This window comes from Camellia sinensis, chromosome 10, assembly GCF_055761805.1.
Source record: "Camellia sinensis isolate YWXY chromosome 10, ASM5576180v1, whole genome shotgun sequence".
Lineage (NCBI taxonomy): Eukaryota > Viridiplantae > Streptophyta > Magnoliopsida > Ericales > Theaceae > Camellia > Camellia sinensis.
The window spans coordinates 136016033-136035144 of record NC_138970.1 but is presented as its reverse complement, the minus strand read 5'-3'; the positions used below and the strand labels follow the sequence as shown (position 1 = coordinate 136035144).

General features: G+C 47.7%; 2 protein-coding genes across 2 annotated transcripts; both read right to left on the bottom strand.

Annotated features, from left to right (window-relative positions):
* Nucleotides 1–14360: 14360 nt before the first annotated feature.
* On the bottom strand, nt 14361–17340 carry LOC145800715 (uncharacterized). The gene is made up of 4 exons (XM_082890445.1): nt 16774–17340; nt 16081–16620; nt 14659–15849; nt 14361–14477 (listed from the first exon to the last, which is right to left on the bottom strand). Exons 1-4 carry the CDS (start codon nt 17338–17340, stop codon nt 14361–14363), a joined length of 2415 nt encoding a protein of 804 aa, XP_082746571.1.
* An 81-nt stretch (nt 17341–17421) lies between these two features.
* LOC145800714 (uncharacterized) lies at nt 17422–18489 on the bottom strand. Its single transcript, XM_082890444.1, has one exon. The coding sequence runs from the start codon at nt 18487–18489 to the stop codon at nt 17422–17424; it is 1068 nt and encodes a 355-aa protein (XP_082746570.1).
* Nucleotides 18490–19112: the final 623 nt, after the last annotated feature.

Below are 19112 nucleotides of genomic sequence, written 5' to 3'. Positions count from 1 at the left end.
AGGTTCTCACAAGAACTCAAACCAAAAGTTGTTATAGGCATGAAAGAGACATCATACCGTTGGTACTGAACCCCCTAAGGGATTAAACCATTAAGCATGACATCTCAATCTCATGCTTTAAACAAACAAATAGTTTGAACCACTTTCAAAGCAAAATAAAAAGCCAAGAAAGGAGGGAGGTTCCAGAGATGATTAAGTGCTCAAAATGAATGAGAAAAGCATAAATAAATGCTATCAACTCAAACAAGATGGTGTCTAAGGCCTAGAACACCAAACTCATGAGGACTATTGCATTACAAGCATACAAAACAAATCCCAAATGCAAACAATAGCCCAAAATAGTGCTAAAATAGGTTAAAACAAGCACTAAAACATGCTAGAATTAAGCTAAAAATAACTAGATTAAAATGCTAAAACATGGCACCAACTAGGCTAATAAGCAAGACACAAGGAGGGGAGGCTAACCCCTCCAAATTTGGACTTCAAAGCATGGTTTTTTCCACTGAAAAAGCTCTGAAAATCAGTGTTTAAAATCTTGGAAAAAGATAGTAAAAGGGTGGGAACACAAGGGCAAAGGCCTCCAAAACAAGGTACAAAGAAGGGCTATCAACCCCTCAACGTTTAATGGTCTTAAACCCAAGCTTCAGCCAAAAACAATGGAAAAATAGTAGGAAAAATAGTAGAGGAGCCAAGCAAATAGGTAAAGCCTTATACCTCTTGAAGAGAAGAAGCAATTCCAAGAAACAAAACCAAGTAAACACACCCTCTAGAGCTCAAACCAAGCTCAAAAGTACCTCAACTCAAAGATGGTGAGATTTGGTTAAGGGTGTATAGGCAAAAGTTGAAGATTTGTAGGTAAAAGTGTAGATATTTGGTAGAGAGAGAGGAAAACTTTTTGATCTTAAAATTTTCTAACCTTAAAACATGAGAGAGGGGACTCCTATATATAGAAAACATGAAATTCCCTCAAGGAGATCCAGCCCTACACGTAGGGATAGATGCATGCATCTGTGCAAACAATTGGTATAAAATATCTGTAAAATACACTGGTGGCCGGCCGGCCATCAGTGGCGGCCGGCAGCCCAAAAGTGATGGCCGGTAGCCTCTAAAAGTGGCCGGCAGGCCACCAAAAGATGCAAGCTTGAAGGACCACAGCTTGGCCCAAGAATGAGGCAACAAGAGTGCAAGGTTTGAAAGGGCTCAAAGTTGTGGCATTTCACTGAGGACTTCAAGCACTTGACGAGCATAAAACTGATCATCGAGTGTGCATACGAGGACATCCTAGTCGTAAGGGCTGTAAAAAATGGGGTATCTACAGTTGCCCCTCTGTGACAGAACTCGGTGTCATGAAATGACATGAGTGAATGTCAAAGCCTGGAGATGACTCATTTTGACAAGGCCGTAAGACTTGAACAAACAATCAAGACATAAATAAATGGTTTCGCCCACAGGATGCCTACGTTTCCCTTCGTAAGGAATCAAACCAGCATAGTTCTGGGGCAAGATGCAAATGATATGCACAATGCAACTTTGAAAGCTGGACTCATACGCTATGCGAAGCCGACTGTTTTGTAAACTGATGATCATGCAAGATGATGCCATAAACAATAACAAATGCGATAAACAAGATAACAAAATAACCACATGAATGAGTAGCTTCAAGCTAAATCAACACAGGTGCCATGCAAAAAGATAAAACCATACTCTAACCACGCCAAAACAAGAGACGAGGAAAGAAAACACAACTCAGGGTCACATTTCACGCTTCTTGAGAAATTGAGAAAACCGTTCGGGGTCACATTTCACACATCCTGAGAAACAAGAGAAACCGCTAGGGGCCACGTTTCACGTGTCCCGAGAAATGAGAGAAAATCGCTTAGGCTCGCATTTCACGCATCCCGAGATACAAGAAAAACCCACTCGGGCTTGCGTTTTGTGCATCCAGAGATAAAAGAAAACTGCTTGGGCTCGTGCTTCGCACGTCCCGAGATGAAACCCGCCTAGGGCCGCGTTTCACGCGTTCTGAGATAACAAGAAAGCCGCTAGGGCGCGTACTTCGCACATCTTGAGATGAAACCTACTTAGGGCTGTGTTTTATGCATTTGAGAAAAAATCGCTTGAGCTTGTGCTTCACATGTTCCCGAGATGAAACTTGCCTAGGGCAGCGTTTCACGTGTCTTGAGACACAGCACCACTCTGGCCGTGCTTTGCACGTTCCGAGATGAAACCTGCCATGGGCCGCGTTTCATGTGTCCTGAGAAACAACACTGCTCGGGGTTGTGTTTCGCACGTTCTGAGATTAAAGAGTGACGTGTGCGATAGATGCACGAACGAACAAGTGCGATAGATGCACAAAATGAACAAGTGCGATAGATGCACAAAATGAAGGTGCATGTTCTCCTACCGAGACAAATAAATTTATCCAGAGCTCCTCAAAATGAACCGTACATACAATATCGTTTATCGATTAGTATGCGATAGATGCACAAAGTCAGCTAGTGTGATGGATGCACAAAGTGAATGCATGCGATAGATGTACAAAGTGAATGCGCGCGATAGATGCACAAAGTGAATGCGTGTGATAAATGCACAAAGTATTCAATTCAAGATGGACAATCGACGTATGAAGTTAACCGAGAGCATGTTCTATGCATGAAATAAAAGCATGTTCTATGCATGAAGTAATGAGCAAGAGCAAAAACATATTCTATGCAGAATTGATAGCGCGCTCTATGCAAGATTGATAGCGTCTTCTATGCATTAATCACGAATTATGCAAGACAAGCATGCAACATATGTAAATGCATATTCTATGCAAAAGAGAACAAAAGCATAAAACGCACAAAAACAACATTCAATGGTACCTTCCGGTTTACCTCCCGGAGGAATTGCAACATGTTTAAAAGGATACACCCCGCTCATGTTGACATATGATGAACATCGTATGCTTAAACACAGTTTTTGAACTTTCGTAGAGACAATCTAGACCCAACAGTGAACTTTCCTTCAACTCTTGGGAAACAAAGGCACAAAACAACACCAAGCCTCAGAGGGAGAACGCTGGCCACCTGCCGGCCACAGGAGGAGGTTGTCGGCCATTGAACGGCCTTGCCGGCCACCAGTGAGCTTTACCGGTCCCCTGCCAGCCACCGATGGTAGTTTGGGGAAAAAAAGATTTTTTACACATGGGTCTTTAAGTACAAGCCACTAGGGCTCATTTCCTCACACCCACATGTCCAAAAATGCTCTCTCTCTCTCTCTCTCTCTAAGTGCTCCTTCTCTTTAGATTTGCACTTTCTACACGTTTTCCAACACCCCACGCAAACTTTATTCGCTAAACCCTCTTAGTCCTCTTCACTTTAAACTGATTGGAATTTGATTTTGACACTTTTTCCCTCTGTTTCACCCATTTAGGTTTGTTCCCCTCGAGTTTCTCTTGAGTTCTGTGCACTTTTCCCGTCTTTGACTTTTTCTTCCATTTTCTCTCTCCCAGGGTTGACTTTTTTCAAGTTTACGCTCTTTTCTTCATTTTTCTTCATTTTCACCCATTTTCCACCCATTTTCTAGATGGCGGATAGTTCACCACACGACAGGCCCCTTCAAGGGTTCCTCCCGTATTTCCATCTATTCCCGAGGCAGTTGGAGGTATTGAGGCTGGCCTCGAGGCAGAGTTCGAGCCTGAGCCAGAGCCACTACCAATGAGAGTACGACCATTTGATCTGAAGATGTACCATCCCCGGACACATATCTTGCCAGCTGATGGCATTAGGCACTTCAGCGACTTTACTCCCGATGTGCCGGAGGATCTTCTGCTGAGGGAGCCGATTTCTCACCTTTTATCTGTCATTGTTGAGGTATGAGCTCTGTTTTCATGCATTCCTGCCTATCTTTCCTTGCATTTCTTGCGCTACCTTTTATCTAACTGCACTTTCATCACTGCCATATGTGATGGCCACAAGGAGAGTCTCGTGCTTTTAGAGGGTATGGAGCCACGACTGCGCGAGACTGGTACGACGAGCTCCCTATAAGAGTTCGCGACATCGTAGCTGAGACCGGCTTCGGCTTATTCTGCTCCAGCCTGACGCGAGTTATCGCGAGCCGTCCTCTTCTGGGCGCACATGTGGAGAGGTGGTGGGACACCACCAACTCCTTCCACTTTTCCATCACTGGGGAGATGACAATGACTCCCTACGACTTTTCCATGCTCACCGACTTAGACGTAGAGGGTGATCCGGTCTCGTTCGACTTCGACATGGGAGAGTGAGAGGTGACCTGGGTTGAGCTGCTAGGAGTGCATCCACCCATATACCGAGTAGGCATGGTCAGATATACCTGGTTTGCGGAGCAGTTTAGAGCGTGCGAGCCCGAGACCGTAGAGGAGATGGAGCAGTACGCCAGAGGCTTTCTGATGTTCATCTTCGGTACCATCTTGTTTTCGAACAGTTGAAACACCGTAGGCTTATATCTGCTGACCGCCCTGGTGTCCTTTCTCGAGTGCTCTTCTATGATTGGGACGGAGCCAACCTTGCCACGCTATATGGATGCATGAGCTCAACCTCTTGTCTGAGAGGAGACTTGATCGGAGGCTACTAGTGAGCCTGGGAGGTATACATCTCAGTTTTCTCTTTGCACTTTACATTTTCTGCTTTGCATCTGTTCAACACCTGTGCTTTCTGCTTTGCACTTTTATATCTGTTCACACTTTGTGCTTTCTGTTTTGCACTTTTTGCATCTGTTCATACATTGTGCTTTCTGCTTTGCACTTTCTATATCTATTCATACTGTATTGATCACATATCACTGCATTTTCTCCGCAGCTGTGGATGTATGCATATTTTCTAACTTTGGCCAAAGAGCCCATAGAGGAGTTCCCATTGGCAGTTCCTTACTCATGGAGGTATGACGGCCGGCACTAACGCAGGACCCGCGAGACCTTCACATTCTTCCGGCATTACTTTGACACTGTAGCTGCTTATGAGGTAACCTAAAACATAGTCATTTTTGCTTTACAACTGTTCTGATTCACATTTAGCAACTGATAGCAACTAATAATTTGTACAACCTTTATTTACATAATATGTGGCAGCCATAGGCCATGATGCCAGTTGGGATTCGAGACCATTATGTTGGGGCCAGGCTACTTCTCACTTTCGTATTCTACTCGAGGACCCAGTTTGCTGGGATTGATTCTTGAGCAAGCGGTTCGTGCACCAGACTGTAGGCCTGCTTGACCCGATCATTCCGATGATGCTGCCACAGTCCATGCGATCAGCAGATGGCCTATCCATTGATGAGGTCACTCAGTTTATGGTGGGCTTGGATGCTGACTGATTCCGAGCAGAGGGTGACTATTCGACCTTCATTTAGACACACCTCATGCCATCTTTGACCGATGCTCGTGGTGGTGATGGAGCCAGAGCTCCTGCTGCGAAAGAGGCACCTAGAGTGACCAGGGCGACTAGGGCCCATGCTAGAGAGGCTCTTCGCACCGGTTGGCCAGAGCTTCCCACTGTGCTTACATGTTAGCAGCATACTGGAGTGGCTTACCAGATCCCAATTAAGCCTGCACCGACTGGGCACAAGCTTGTCGGGGTTCGAGGCTTGACTAAGGTATGGACCACTATTTACTATTTGCACCCCACATTTCACTTCAGATATATTTATTACAAGCACTAATCATCCAAATGCATTTGCAGGCATCTGTAGACACCCCATTTTTGACCGTCCTCAAGACTTGGACGTCATCGTTTGAACACTCAATGATCATCCATGTTTGTGTTCGTCTTGAGTTCTCGGAGGTTTCGGTTGCGCGCCTTGCCTCAAGACCTCTCGACTTGTTTGTTTTGTGCTTGGTTATGCACCAAACACTTGTGTTTTTGCTGCTAAGGGTGTGGAATGGCTTGTTGGCCATCCCCACACCTCACCGGCCTTGGCTTGAGGCCACCGACCTTGTTTTCTTGCTACCGACCAAAGATTTTGGTCGGTCAGTAATGTTTTTGGTCGGTCGACCATTTTTGTTGGTCAATTGGCCATATTTTCTAGCCAAGCCCTTTCCATCTGCTTTTGGCAGATATTTTATGCCAGCTGTCACAGCTGGCATCCACATTACACCCCCTCCATACACGTGTATGGAGGGATTTTCCTCTTACTTAGCTTGCTTAGGAAGCTTGGCATTTTAACCTCTATAAAGAGGGAGCTCCTCCTCCCTCCTCCAAGGTTCAGAAAAATTAGGGTTAGAGAGTGAGATATAGTTTTGTATCTATACTCCTTGTTTGATCCTATTTTGTGCCTTAAAGTGAGTTTTTGTCTTACTTTTGCACTTGAACACCTAGCATTACACCATCCTCGGGTTGCTGAGGCATTAGACGGTTATTGTTAGGGCTCTTGAGTTGATTTTGATCAGAGAAAGGTGCTGGAGTGGTGTTCTTGAAGAGGTTCTTCAAAGGTGAGAACCTACCTTCTTTATTCCCCATTTTTGCACAAGCTTTTAGCCTATCTTTCTTATTGTTATAAGCTTCGACTATAATTGATAAAAGTTCTGATTTTGTGTGTTTTAGAACTTTATTTAAGGTCACTTTGAGATTTGGGGTTGTTTCCCCCCTCCAAGGCCTTGTTTTAGGCCATACCTTTTGGCCATTGTTTTGGTCTTTGCATGACCTCTCTACCACTGAAATCCAAAGGATTATCAGTAGTGGAGAGGTGGTTTTGAGTTCCTAAAATGGAGACGGTCATCCCCTCTCATTGTTGCCTTTAATGCTTGCATAAATGGCTTATGTAAGGGGCTTGCATACTTAGCTTGTTTTGGCTTCATTTTCGTGTATGTTAGGCCTTGTTTTGTCATGATGTAGCACTGTTTTAACTTGGTTTAGACATACCGTGCATGCTTTGTGTACTTGTCCTGTAATCCCATGATTTGCCTTAAGATGTACCTAGCATTTAGACTACTATGCTTGCATGTTTTAGCCCAACTCCATGAAGCTTTTAGGCTTGTTGTAGCATGGTTAAGCTCTGTTTTTCATTGATTTGGCCATGTTTGCATTGTTTTATATGGCTACCATGTAATCTAACTTGTTAGCTTTGAGTGTCCGAGTTGCTAGTATGCACTATTTGGATCATTTCAGTGGTTTGGCATCACTTAGAATGCTATTTCAGTCCATATTTCATGCTTATAAACTTACACTTATCACTCCTTTAATGTCTTAAAGAGTTTGTGTTTTATGCCTCATGAATGTGTCATTGTGTATGCCATCATGCTTAGGTCATTGGGATGCCATCTAAGTGGGTTTTTGGGCTCATTTTGACATGTCCTAACTCTGTTTTGGGTCGCTTAAATCGTGCCATGTTTGGTTGTATTAGGTGTAGTGTAACACCTCTTTGATGGCCTTGTATGCCTCATGATTTTGCCCCTTCGTTTTAGCTTGTTTTGGCTTTGGTCATTGCATGTTTTAGGCTCACTTTAGCTTGATTTGGGACTGTTTTAGATCCCCTTGTCCCTTTGGGGCTTGCTTCATGTAGCCTTCGTTTGAGTCCTTCGGCTAGCTTCAAGCTTTAGGCTCTCTTGCACGCTTTGCTTACTTTGTTTAGTTGGTTTGGCATCATTCCTAGCATGTTTTCAGAGTTTAACATGTTGTCACATTTGCATGCTTTTTCATTCCTTTTAAGCGTGCTTCAAAGTCTCCCTTTGATGCTTAAGTGTTAGGCCAACTACCATGCATGTTCGTATGTGATTTTGTCCCCTATCCCTTCACATATTGGCCACTGATTTGGGCTTATTCGAGAGCTGCCCATTTTGGTTTAAGACCATTCCCGCATGTTGTCGCATATTTGGCTTATTAATATGTTGTTGCATGCTTAAGTGGTAGTGCATTTGGCATGCATTCTTTTGGTTTTACGTTGTTTAACATGTTGTTACATGTTTGCCTCACATGTTGTTACATGATTGAATGAAGTCACATGCTTATTTGCATGCTTGTCTTGGCATATTGTTGTATGATAATTGCCATGTGCAACATTGTTCGTTTGCATGTTCATGTTGCATTAGCTTGCTTGCATGTCTAGGTTGCATAGCTTTAAGCATGCATTCCTTGCCCCTTGATAAACCATGATAGAGGTTGAGGGTCCCTCATTTGTTTTGTGTGCATTTCATTTGACATTAAAATGCACACTTGGCACCTTGGGCCATCATGCATTGAAATGCGTGATTGATGGCCCGAGGGTCGAGAACCATACTCCTTCGAGTCTCAAACATGACAAGGAGGGTGGTGGTGCAAACATTGCTTTGAAAATGCATCGTCATGCTCTGTCTGTCCTCTGCTGCAGCAAAACAGGATTCTGCAGCGAGAGATGGTCGGTCGACCATCTTCAATGCCAGCCGGCCATTAATTGTTAGCCGATACTACCACAAATGGTCGATGACCAGTTCCCCATGGTCGGTGGCCTCACCTCTTGGTCAGTGACATCCCACAGTGCTCAGGGTGTGATCTTGAAGCTTCCTTGGGACTTGTGAAGCTTTCAGAAGTACAGATCAGTGTAAATAGAGGCAGCATGAGTATGGCGATGGATTTCTGAGCGGAGCTGAGCGTGCACGCATTCATTCCTCTTCTCGAGGCCTCTTTACTACTTTCTTAGCTTAATTAATTCATTTAATTAATTAAGTATTGTGTAATATTTAATTAGCTTGTTAATTAATTAATCTGTATTATTCTTTCAGTCCCTCCCTTGAGAGGGCGCAATTGTGTAATAAGCGTGCCTGTGTGTGATGCATGTACGGGGGTGAAATATCCTCTACTTTCCATACTCCTTGTACTCCAAGCTTCTCTTGACGGCGTCTACCTGGTAACAAAGAAACGGTGAGTTGCTTGGCGGTGGTGTGCCGGATAGACCCTCCGACGATCAAGGCAGTTCACTTGAGGAAGGAGAAGACAGATAGAGAGAGAGAGTATTTTCTTTTGGGGGAGAAGTAGCATACCTCTAACGTTCGTCCTCCTCCCTATTTCAAGGCTGGCCATGCAGCCTCAAGATTATGCGCGCACTACCTCTGCTATCCTTCCCAAGACAGGTGGCAGTGCTCGCCTCTCACCACCTTACGCGTGTAAAGGCTTAGTCCTCCCACCAGTACACGCAGAACTGTCTAACGGTATTGAGGCATGCGTGGAGCAGATGTCCCCTCCTTCGTGCCATTGGCCCAGGTGGCACACTTGACTACAGTACCACGACCGGCCTATTTCCCACGAAGAACTATCACTAAAGGCACTCAACCGCGCTATGCCCCACCGGACTGCCCCTTGGCAAAGGGGCAGCGGGGTGATGCTCTAGGCCGGGCTGGTATTGACCAAATTATCGTGGCATACCGGTCGCAAGGCATGCCGGCCTCCGTCCGTTCTACCTTCATCCGAGGTTATCTGGAATCTGCCCATCTCGGCTCACCGGTCAGAGACGCGCCATCCCTCACTTGTCCATAGTTTAGCCCGAGCTACCCGTAGCTCGGTCTCGCCACTTGGCTGTGTGCACTGCCGAATGTTTGCTAGTCGTAGCTCGGCCAGACATAGTTCACGCCCGGTCAGCTGATCATTTAGACCGAGCAAAATAGATCCGTCCTATCTTAGCTCGGCCGTACTAACGGCGCAAATCTCCCATCTCAATTGCCCCTTAACCCTATCCGACCTAGTCGTGACTGGGGTTACCATCCTGACCGAGCTAACGGATGAGTTGCACCACCACCAAGCCGAGCATGATTTGGGGCATATCTATCGTCAAGTTGTCCCGTTTGGTCGGCTATTTCCTCCGTAGTCTCATCAAAGGTCGTACAGCCGTACTGACAGCCGCGTTTCCCGAGCCACGTGGCTTTACGCCACTGGGTCGTACAGCCAGCTGTTCTGCATAGGCAAAATTCAAATGGCGTAGCCGTTTGGGGTTCTTTTCCCCCTCTTTTGTATTCCAACGAAGGGCCTGAAACCCTTCACTTTTCACCTTCTCTTCCACACAAGCCCTAAACCTCCCAAACTTTCGAACCCCCAAGACCACTGCCATTGCTGTTTCTGTGCCACATCCTCCATTTCAGATCCTTTCGAAGGCCACAATCGAGCTTTCGAGGTTGCGTTCACCCTCGCACCTGTTCCCCTGGTAAGTCACATTACCCCCCTTGCATCTTTTACTTCTACTTCTCAAGGTTTTTTTCATACATGTTCTTCATTTCCGTGTCACTATGCTTCGTATTTTTATTTATTTTTGTTTGTAACCACCAGTGCCCTCTCTCTTTGCTTAGAACCTGCACACCCTAGGGCAAATGGGAACCTTGAGAATGGGAGGGGGTCTCTGAACCCCCCGTTCCTCCCTAGTTCAAACGAGTTCGCCCCACTTCTGGGATGAATAGCTGAAATCTGGGTAGAACCGAGCTAAACGCTCATTTAGATCCGAGCTAAACGCTCATTTAGATCCATTGGTAGGGCTATAGCCGAGCAAAAATTGGTTTGTGGCTTCTTATTGAGGTCTCAACCGAGCCGGATACTTTAATTAGATTGGTAAATAGGAAAGCACCGAGCTATAACTTTCACTTCAAAGCCTAACCGAGCTGAATACACCATAAAATTTGCAAATTGGAATGAACCGAGCTAGGAGATCGACCAAGTAATCCAGCCGAGATAGGGGTCAGGCCAGTAAAACACCAAAAATCCTTTCACTGAGCTATTTCCAATAGGAGCCGTGGAATTTATGTCGCGCTAACCCTTAGCCTCATTTTTTAACAATGCAGAACAAATAGGACCGACCAAGCCAGTCCAACACTAATTGGTGGAGCTCAGAGTCCGAGCAGACCCCCCAACATTTTTTACCGAGATATACACTATATCAAATAAGACCGAGATAGATGGGGAAGTACCGCTATATGGTTAGCTCGCCCAGTGCGATGGCCGAGTTTCGCAGGGATTACAACATCCCAGATGATGTCATCTTAGAGCTCACCAAAAAGGGAGACACCCCTTGGGGAGATCTAGACCGGTGCCCCTTTACGGTCGTGTCAATAGTAGAGGGAGGGCTTCGCTTCCCGGTCCAGCCTTTGATCTGTGAGTTTTTGAGGCAGACAAGGCTTTGCCCGACCTAAGTTTCAAATAACACTTACAAAATAATAAACGGGGTCGCCGAACTGAACCGGAGGCTCGGTTTCAATCTCGGTCTGGCTGAAATTTTCCATCAGTATAGTGTTAGTAGAAATAAGAGCGGGTTTTGCTGGTACCTCAAAGTGAAGAAGGGCCGAGCAAAATTAATAGAGGGTAACCCGGACAAGGAGACCAACGACGACGACTTCTTGTGGGTGTCCGGTCGCTATGAGGACACCGAGGCACCCATACCGGGATGGTACATTAGAAACGATTTTGGTAGTGCCGGTGAGTCGCTCGGCTGACCCCGCTATTTTCTTTATGCATCAATTACTTTCCATGCCGATCAAACACTTGTCTTCTTTTTGCAGATAAGCACCTAGCAGCAGACTACTACCGGGCCAACCAAGAGGCCATCAGAGTCTTGCTGCGCCATCCTGCCGAGGAGAGGCAAGCTTCGAAATTGCTCGGCTTCGATCAGACCTACCACTACACCGCGCCGCGCAGGAGCTGGGTTACCGATTTTCTGCGTGCGCCAACCCCCGAACCGGATCCAAACTTACCACCGATCAGACTTATTCCACTCACCGCCGAGCAAGAAATGGCGAAAATTAGGGCCATCAAGTCCTTGATCACCGGGGAAGAAGACGAGCCCCAGAACCTAGAGGCAACCGGTGGGACATCCTCCACACCCACCGTGCAGGGGGACGGGGCAGTGCTGGCGCTTGCCAGTGAGCAACCGGCTGGTCGGTCCAAGAAGCGGCCGAGGAACGAGCACACTGGGCCGCGTCTGGCGGATGAAGACTCTACTGATCGCGTCGCTACCGAGCTCGGGGACTAGGCCGAGCAACCACGGACCGGCAAATCCAAGGGCCCAGCCCCCCCGGTCTGGGCACCCGAGTTCAAATACCAGGGCCGAGCAATTTCTGCTGAAGACTCTGTGTACGCGGGCAAGGACTACTCGCTTGGTTTCAACTTGACCAAGGGGTTGATCTTGCCCGCTGATATGAAAAAACATGACGAGCTTTCCGACCTCAAGGTCCTCCGCTCGGCGGCGAAATCCATAGTGTTGGTAAGTTCTCCATTTTTTATGTCAAACTGTTTGCTCTGTTTTTGCGCGATTTTTCGAATACTGACGATCTCTCATTTGTTTTCAAGCCGCGCAAAAGAACTATTTGGCCCATGACCGAATGATCAAAGTGCGGCAGAGCCTGCGGGATGCCATTGCTGAGAATAAGGCTCAAAAGGACGAGATAGCGAAGCTTAAAGCAGCGCAGGAAGCAGTTGAGGCCGAGCGAGATATCCTGAGCCAGAAGGTTGACCGAGCTAACGAGGACAAACTTCGGGCTGTGAAGTCGACGAAGGCTCGGTATCTCGCCGGGCTGAGGAAACTGCGCGATGCGCACAAAGCCGAGAAGGACAAGGCCGTAGATGATGCAGAAGACCGGGGGTATGCCCAGGGCGAGAAGACCTACAAACGGCAGGTCCAAGCGACCAAGGACATCTTTTTCCAGTGCGGTTGGAAAGCTGCCGTGGAGAAAGTTGGTCTTGGTCAGGATTCTGACATGTTCATCAATCCGCCTGCTGCCTATATCCTAGTCTACATGCAGGCGTACTCCAAGGCCACCCAAAATCGGCTCATCACGGATGCAAGGAAAGAGGCCGAGGAAGAAGCTGCCGCCGCGAAACTAGCTAAACAAAATCCTCCAGAAGCATTTCCAGGTGTGGAGGAAGAGGCTGATTGGGATGTTGCCATGGTGGAAGGCACTGACGATGACGCCGAAGAAATCCTACTCGAGCACAATGTGGAAGAGGCCGAGCAAACTATGCAAGTCACCGAACAAACGGTTGACGTAGAGTTGGATTGACCTCTTTTTTTTTTTTTTTTTTTGTAACCGGGATATGTTCCGCCCGTCTTGTACTTAAATTTCCTTTATCAATGAAGATTTTTGACTTTTTGCTCGCTCATCTTCTATTTCTGTTCGGTTTGCGTCAGCATGGATTCCTTGATTCAATTGTTGACAATTCACAACTGCCAGGTCGACTGTGCCGTACAGTTTGCCGAGCTAAAATAACCTCAACGTTTTCTAATCAGAACTAGTAGTGCGGTTCCATGAGTTTTCAAATCAACTGTCGTTTTAATTCTTCCGAGCAAAATTTGCTTGGCCTCAATTAGTTTGTAAATTTCATGCAATTTCGACGTGACCGAGCAAAATCAGTTCGCCTTTTAAGTTGGGTAAGCCGCCAACATTTCTTTTAGGCCAAGCAAATTCAGCTCGACTTCTTATCGGTTGGGCAAAATTCCAACATTCCGAATTCTGCCGAGCAAACTCCGCTCGTTTTCCATATTGGGCAAGACACCAATATGTCGACTGGGCCGAGCGAAATCAGCTCGGCCCTTACACTGGGCAAAACAATGTTTCAGTTAAGTTGGTCATGACGCCAACATTTCAACCGGGCGAGCAAAACCATCTCGGCCCTAACGTGAATGGGGCCATACGCCAATTACATCGTCGAAAAATGCACCAACTGTTTGTGTGGTCTGCATTCATTCCGGCGAGAGGAAATCAGTCCGGTCCAATTCAGGTCGGTCTCTTGCCCCTGGTATTCATAATTGCCTCGCGTCCTTGCGAATCCATTGTACAAAGATGTAATTCCAAACAACAAGAGGGCTATTTTTCATTACAAAAGCATTGCTATCCTTTACATTAAGTGCCAAAAGGCTAAAGGTCTAAAAAGGCTAAACAACACAAGCAAATTACATCTCAAAAGTAAAAGACCTTAAGGTTGGCCGTATTCCATGGTCTGGGGACAGCCTTGCCGTCTATAGCTTCCAGATGGTACGCCCCTTTACCAGCAAGACCAATCACCTTGTATGGTCCTTCCCAATTTGCCCCGAGCTTTCCTTCGCCAGGGACCACTGTGTTGCCAAGCACCTTTCTTAATACCCAGTCCCCAATCTTGAACGTCCTGGGGTGCACAGCCTTGTTGTACTTCCTGGAGAGTTCTTGTTGATAAGCCACTATGTGGATCAATGCTCACTCCCTCTTTTCTTCAGCAAGGTCCAACTCCAATGCCACCGCTTCACTATTCAGATCTGGCTGGAAACTTTCAGAGCGGATGGTTGGCATGCCAATTTCCAACGGGATGACAGCCTCCATGCCGTAGGCCAAAGCAAATGGTGTTTCCCCGGTTGACCGCCTCGGCGTAGTGCGGTATGCCCAGAGCACATTAGGGAGTTCTTCAGCCCACTTGCCCTTAGCCTTCTCAAGCTGCTTCTTCAGCCCGTCCAGGATGGTCATGTTTGAGGCCTCTGCTTGACCATTTGACTGAGGATAGGCCGGCGTCGAGTTGTAGAACTCGATCTTCAACTCTTCGCAAAATCTGCGAAAGAGTTTACCATCAAATTGAGCGCCATTATCCGAGATGAGGGCCTTGGGTATACTGAAACGGGTGATCACGTTTTGCCATACAAACTTCTTCACATTGTTTTCCCATATGGTCACTAGTGGCTCGGCCTCAACCCACTTGGTGAAATAGTCAGTGGCGGCGATGAAGAACTTACGGTTGCCCGGTGCAGCTGGGAGTGGCCCAACAATATCCAATCCCCAAAGCGCGAACGACCAAGGACTTGTGAGAGGGAGGAAATCTCTAGTCGGCTGGTGGATCTGGTGGGCGAACTTCTGACACTTCTCGCACCTGCGAACATATTTTTGCGCATCTGCCTGCATGCACGGCCACCAATAACCCTGAGAATTCTGCCACAGATGCCCTCATGTATCTCATAGAGGAAAGCCTCTACCTTGGTGGGGTGGACACATTTCAAATACGGGCCGGTGAAAGATTTCTTGTACAAGGCCCCGGACGGGGAGAGCCAAAACCACTCTGACTTTGCTCGGATCTTGTGTGCCTCCTTCTTTTCTTCTGGTAGAATTCTATCTTTCAGGAAGGCGATGATAGGGTCCATCCAAGAAGGGCCCAAATCGGTGCAGAGTACCTCGGCTAATTCTGGTTCCTCAATGCTTGGCCGTGGTAAAAAGTCTATCATCAAGGGGTTAGAAAAAGCTGTCTGAGCAGAAGCAAGTCCAGCCAATTCATCTGTCGCGCTGTTTTCCTCGCGGTCGATTTGTTCCAACCTTATTGCAGCGAACTTCTTGATCTCTGCGCGTACCAGCGCTTGATACTTGGCCATTCTTTCGTCCTTTGCTTCATACTCCCCTGAGACCTGATTGACCACCAACTTGGAATCACTAAATACCATAAGGGCTGTGGCTTTCATTCTCAACCCGCTTCTTAGTCCGGCAAGGAGAGCTTCATACTCAGCCTCGTTGTTGGATGCTGGGAAGCCGAGCGTAATTGCCTGCTCAATGATCAGCCCGTCCGGCGAGTTCAGCACGATGCCCAGCCTGGTCCCATGTCTGTTGGACGCCCCATCAACGAAGAGCTTCCACATCTCGCCAATAAACAGCTTCCAGCAATCAGAGGGGTTCTGGAAGCTTCCCATTTCCAAGTCTCTGACCGGTTCATTCTCGTCGGACTTTGTTAGTCCGGTCGTGCTCGTCCCTTTTCCTACTTGCGAACCAACACTCGTTTCTGTTGCAACAACCATGGGTTGTGCTAAATCCGCACCAACCAAATCAACCGGGCATACTGGATGCATCCCAGGGGCAAATTCCGCCACAAAGTCGGCAAGTGCTTGAGCCTTGATTGCGGTGCGCGGTCGGAACTTGATGTCATATAGTCCTGATTCCATGGCCTATTTCAAAATTCTCCTAGTGAAGTCTGTCTTTTGAAAAAGCACGTTAAGCGGGAACTCGGTTAACACAACTATTGTATGGGCATGAAAATAGCGTGCTAGCTTTCTTGATGCCATCATTAGGGCCAGCGCCAATTTTTCCAAGGGAAGATATCTCGTTTCGGCTGGGAGAAGAGTCTTGCTTACATAGAAGATCGGTAGGTGCTGGATGCCTTCAGCATGCACCAATACCGCGCTGACTGCATGTTGAGAGACAGCCAAGTAGAGGTACAAATCTTCGCCTGGCTGAGGTGTGACCAAAATAGGGGCTGAGGAGAGATATGCTTTCAGGTCTACTAGTGCGCGGTCGCACTCGTCATCCCAAAAGAACTTGGACTTCATAGTTTTAAAGAAGGGCCTGCAACGATCAGAAGACTGGCTGATAAATCTGTTCAACGCGGCTGCCATCCCGGCAAGATGTTGCGCGTCCTTCGTGGAGTTGGGACGCTCCAGGTCTTGTATGGCCTTGATCTGTGACGAGTCAGCTTCAATCCCTCGATTTGTGACCAGAAAACCCAGAAACTTTCTGGTGCCAACTCCGAAGTCGCACTTTGTGGCGTTCAAGCGAAGCTTGTGGAGCTTAAGTATGGCGAACATCTCTACAAGGTCGGCGAGGTATTGAGACTTCTCCTTACTCTTCACCACCATGTTGTCGATATAGGCCTCCATTGTTCGACCCAGAAGAGGCACGAACATCTTCGTTACCATCCTCTGAAAAGTCGCCTCGGCGTTCTTTAGTCCAAACGGCATGACTTTGTAACAATATAAGCCTCTGGGGGTTGTGAACGACGTGATCTCTCGGTCTGGTTTATATATGGCTATCTGGTGGTAGCCGCGATATGCGTCCAGGAAGCTAAACCTCTGATGGCCAGCGGTTAAGTCCACCAGCTGGTCAATTCGTGGGCGGGGAAAGCTATCCTTGGGGCTAGCTCGGTTGACAGTCTTGTAGTCAACGCAGACTTGCCACTTGCCGTTCTTCTTCGGAACAACCACCGTGTTGGATATCCACCGAGGGTACTGCACTTCCTCTATGGCCCCAGCTTCCAACAAATTATTTACTTCCTCTGCGACCACTTCAGCATGGTGCAAGGCTGAGCGACTCGTCCTTTGAATGACTGGGCATGCATTAGGGAAGACATTCAACTGATGACAAATGAAGCTCGGGTCGATGCCAGGCATGTCGTAAGGCGTCCAGGCAAACGCCTCCAAATTGGAAACCAAGAAGTTGACATAATCCATCCGCTCGGCGCTAGACAAGGATGATCCCAAGAGGAAGAATTTAGTTGGATCATTCTCGTCAATGCGCACTTCCACCAAATCTTCGATCGGCTTTTCCTCGGCCTTTCTTCCTACGTCTTCAAGGACCTCTTTACCCTCGGGCCCTTCAATCATTTGGACGAACCCTTTGGCCGCTTGGCTGCCATTTACCGCAACGAAGCATTGTTTCGCCATCACCTGGTCCCCCCAAACTTCCTCTATTAGTCCGCTCGGTGCTGGAAAGCGCATGACTTGGTGGAAGGTCGAGGCAACTGCTTACATGGCGTGCAGCCAACCCCTGCCTAAGATCAAGTTGTAAGTTAATGGAACTTTAAGCACCCAGAACTCTACTTGCTTTACGACCGATCCCGCTTTGATCGGCAAAATAATCTTTCCGATTGGCCATTCTGGCTGTGAGTTGAAGCCGACCAAAGGGGACATTGTGGGGACCAAGTCCTTGTCTTCCAACTTCATTTGTTTAAATGCGTCATAGTACATAATTTCTACCGAACTCCCCTGGTCGATCAAGATTCTCTTGATGTCAAAGTCTTTGATGCGAAGAGTGACTACTAAAGCATCATTATGCGGCATCTGAATTGCTTCCAAGTCCTTGGTTGAGAATGAAAGGATGTCCCTTTCTTCGATCTTTCCCTTCTTCACAGCGGGCTGAATAGAGAGCACTTCCCTCATGTGCTCGGCCTTCTTGATCATCCCTCTCAGCTCGCAAACCCTGGCCGGTTCAATGATACCGTGGATGACGTTGATTACACCTTGCGGGGGTGCTTCTAGGGCGGCTAGGCCGTTTGGCTCGGCTTGGTCCGCTGGCGTGGCCTTGATGCCCCCATCTACGTATTGGTCAAGATGCCCCGCCGCCACCAACTCCTCTAAGTGTTGTTTGAGCGGCAAGCAGTCCTCTGTTCGGTGCCCCCGTTCTTCATGAAAGGTGCAGTGATATTTTGAATTGAAGCCCCTCAGCACACTCCCCAACTTGGCCGGCCAACGGATGAAGGATTCACCTCGAATCTCGCTCAAAATGCGGTATATGGGGATTTTAAATACCGTGGTGATCCCAATCCGCGCCTTCAATTTTCTTTTGGCATCCTCCGCTGCATCATGGGGAGGGTCAGCCCAGTCGTTTCGGCGGCCCTTGTTTCTGTCATCACGGCTTGAACCATGGCGCTGGTCTTTCGACCAGTTGTTTGGGCGGTTATCCTCCTGCCTAACTGAGTGAACTTTCCCCGCAACCCTTCTGTCCACTGCGACCGGATTAGCCTTCTCGGTCGCGGAGGCGGCATCATCCTCCACACGAATGTGCTCATTGATCCACTGCATCAATGACTCCATGGTTGTGGGTTGATGCATCGTGAGTGAATCTCGCAGCCTATGTCTGACTGGGAGACCCCGTTTGTACTGAGTGATCGCCAGATTGGTTGGGTAGTCGAGGATCTCATTGTAAGTTTCCCAGTATTTCGCATTGTATGCCTTCAACGAACATCCAGACTCCATCTTGACGCCCAGGAGATGGTCGACCTCCTTCGGCGTTCGTGTGTTGGTTTTGAATCTGGTGACGAAGGCTTCCGCTAGTTGCTGCCACCCCTCAATACTCCCCTCCGCGAGCCTTTCGAACCATTTTAAACACAGCTCTCCCAAGCTTGCTGGGAATATGAGGCACATCAAGGCGTCATTCCGCTGGTGTCCAGCCATTACTTGCCGGTAGTGGCTCACATACATGTATGGATCCGTTTTGCCGTCGTACAAAGTGAACTTTGGCTGGTGGAATCCGGCGGGGAGTGGCGTACTCTCAATCTCTGGAGACAGCGGCGTGGCTGTAAGTCGCGCCACCTCTTTGTCCACCAGCGCAAGGGCCATCACTTTGGGGGATGGCATTGCCACTTCCTCACTGTAACGAACTAGAGTGCTTAACCTCTGCAATGTCGGCACTCTCTGAGCCTCCCGACGGCGCGCCC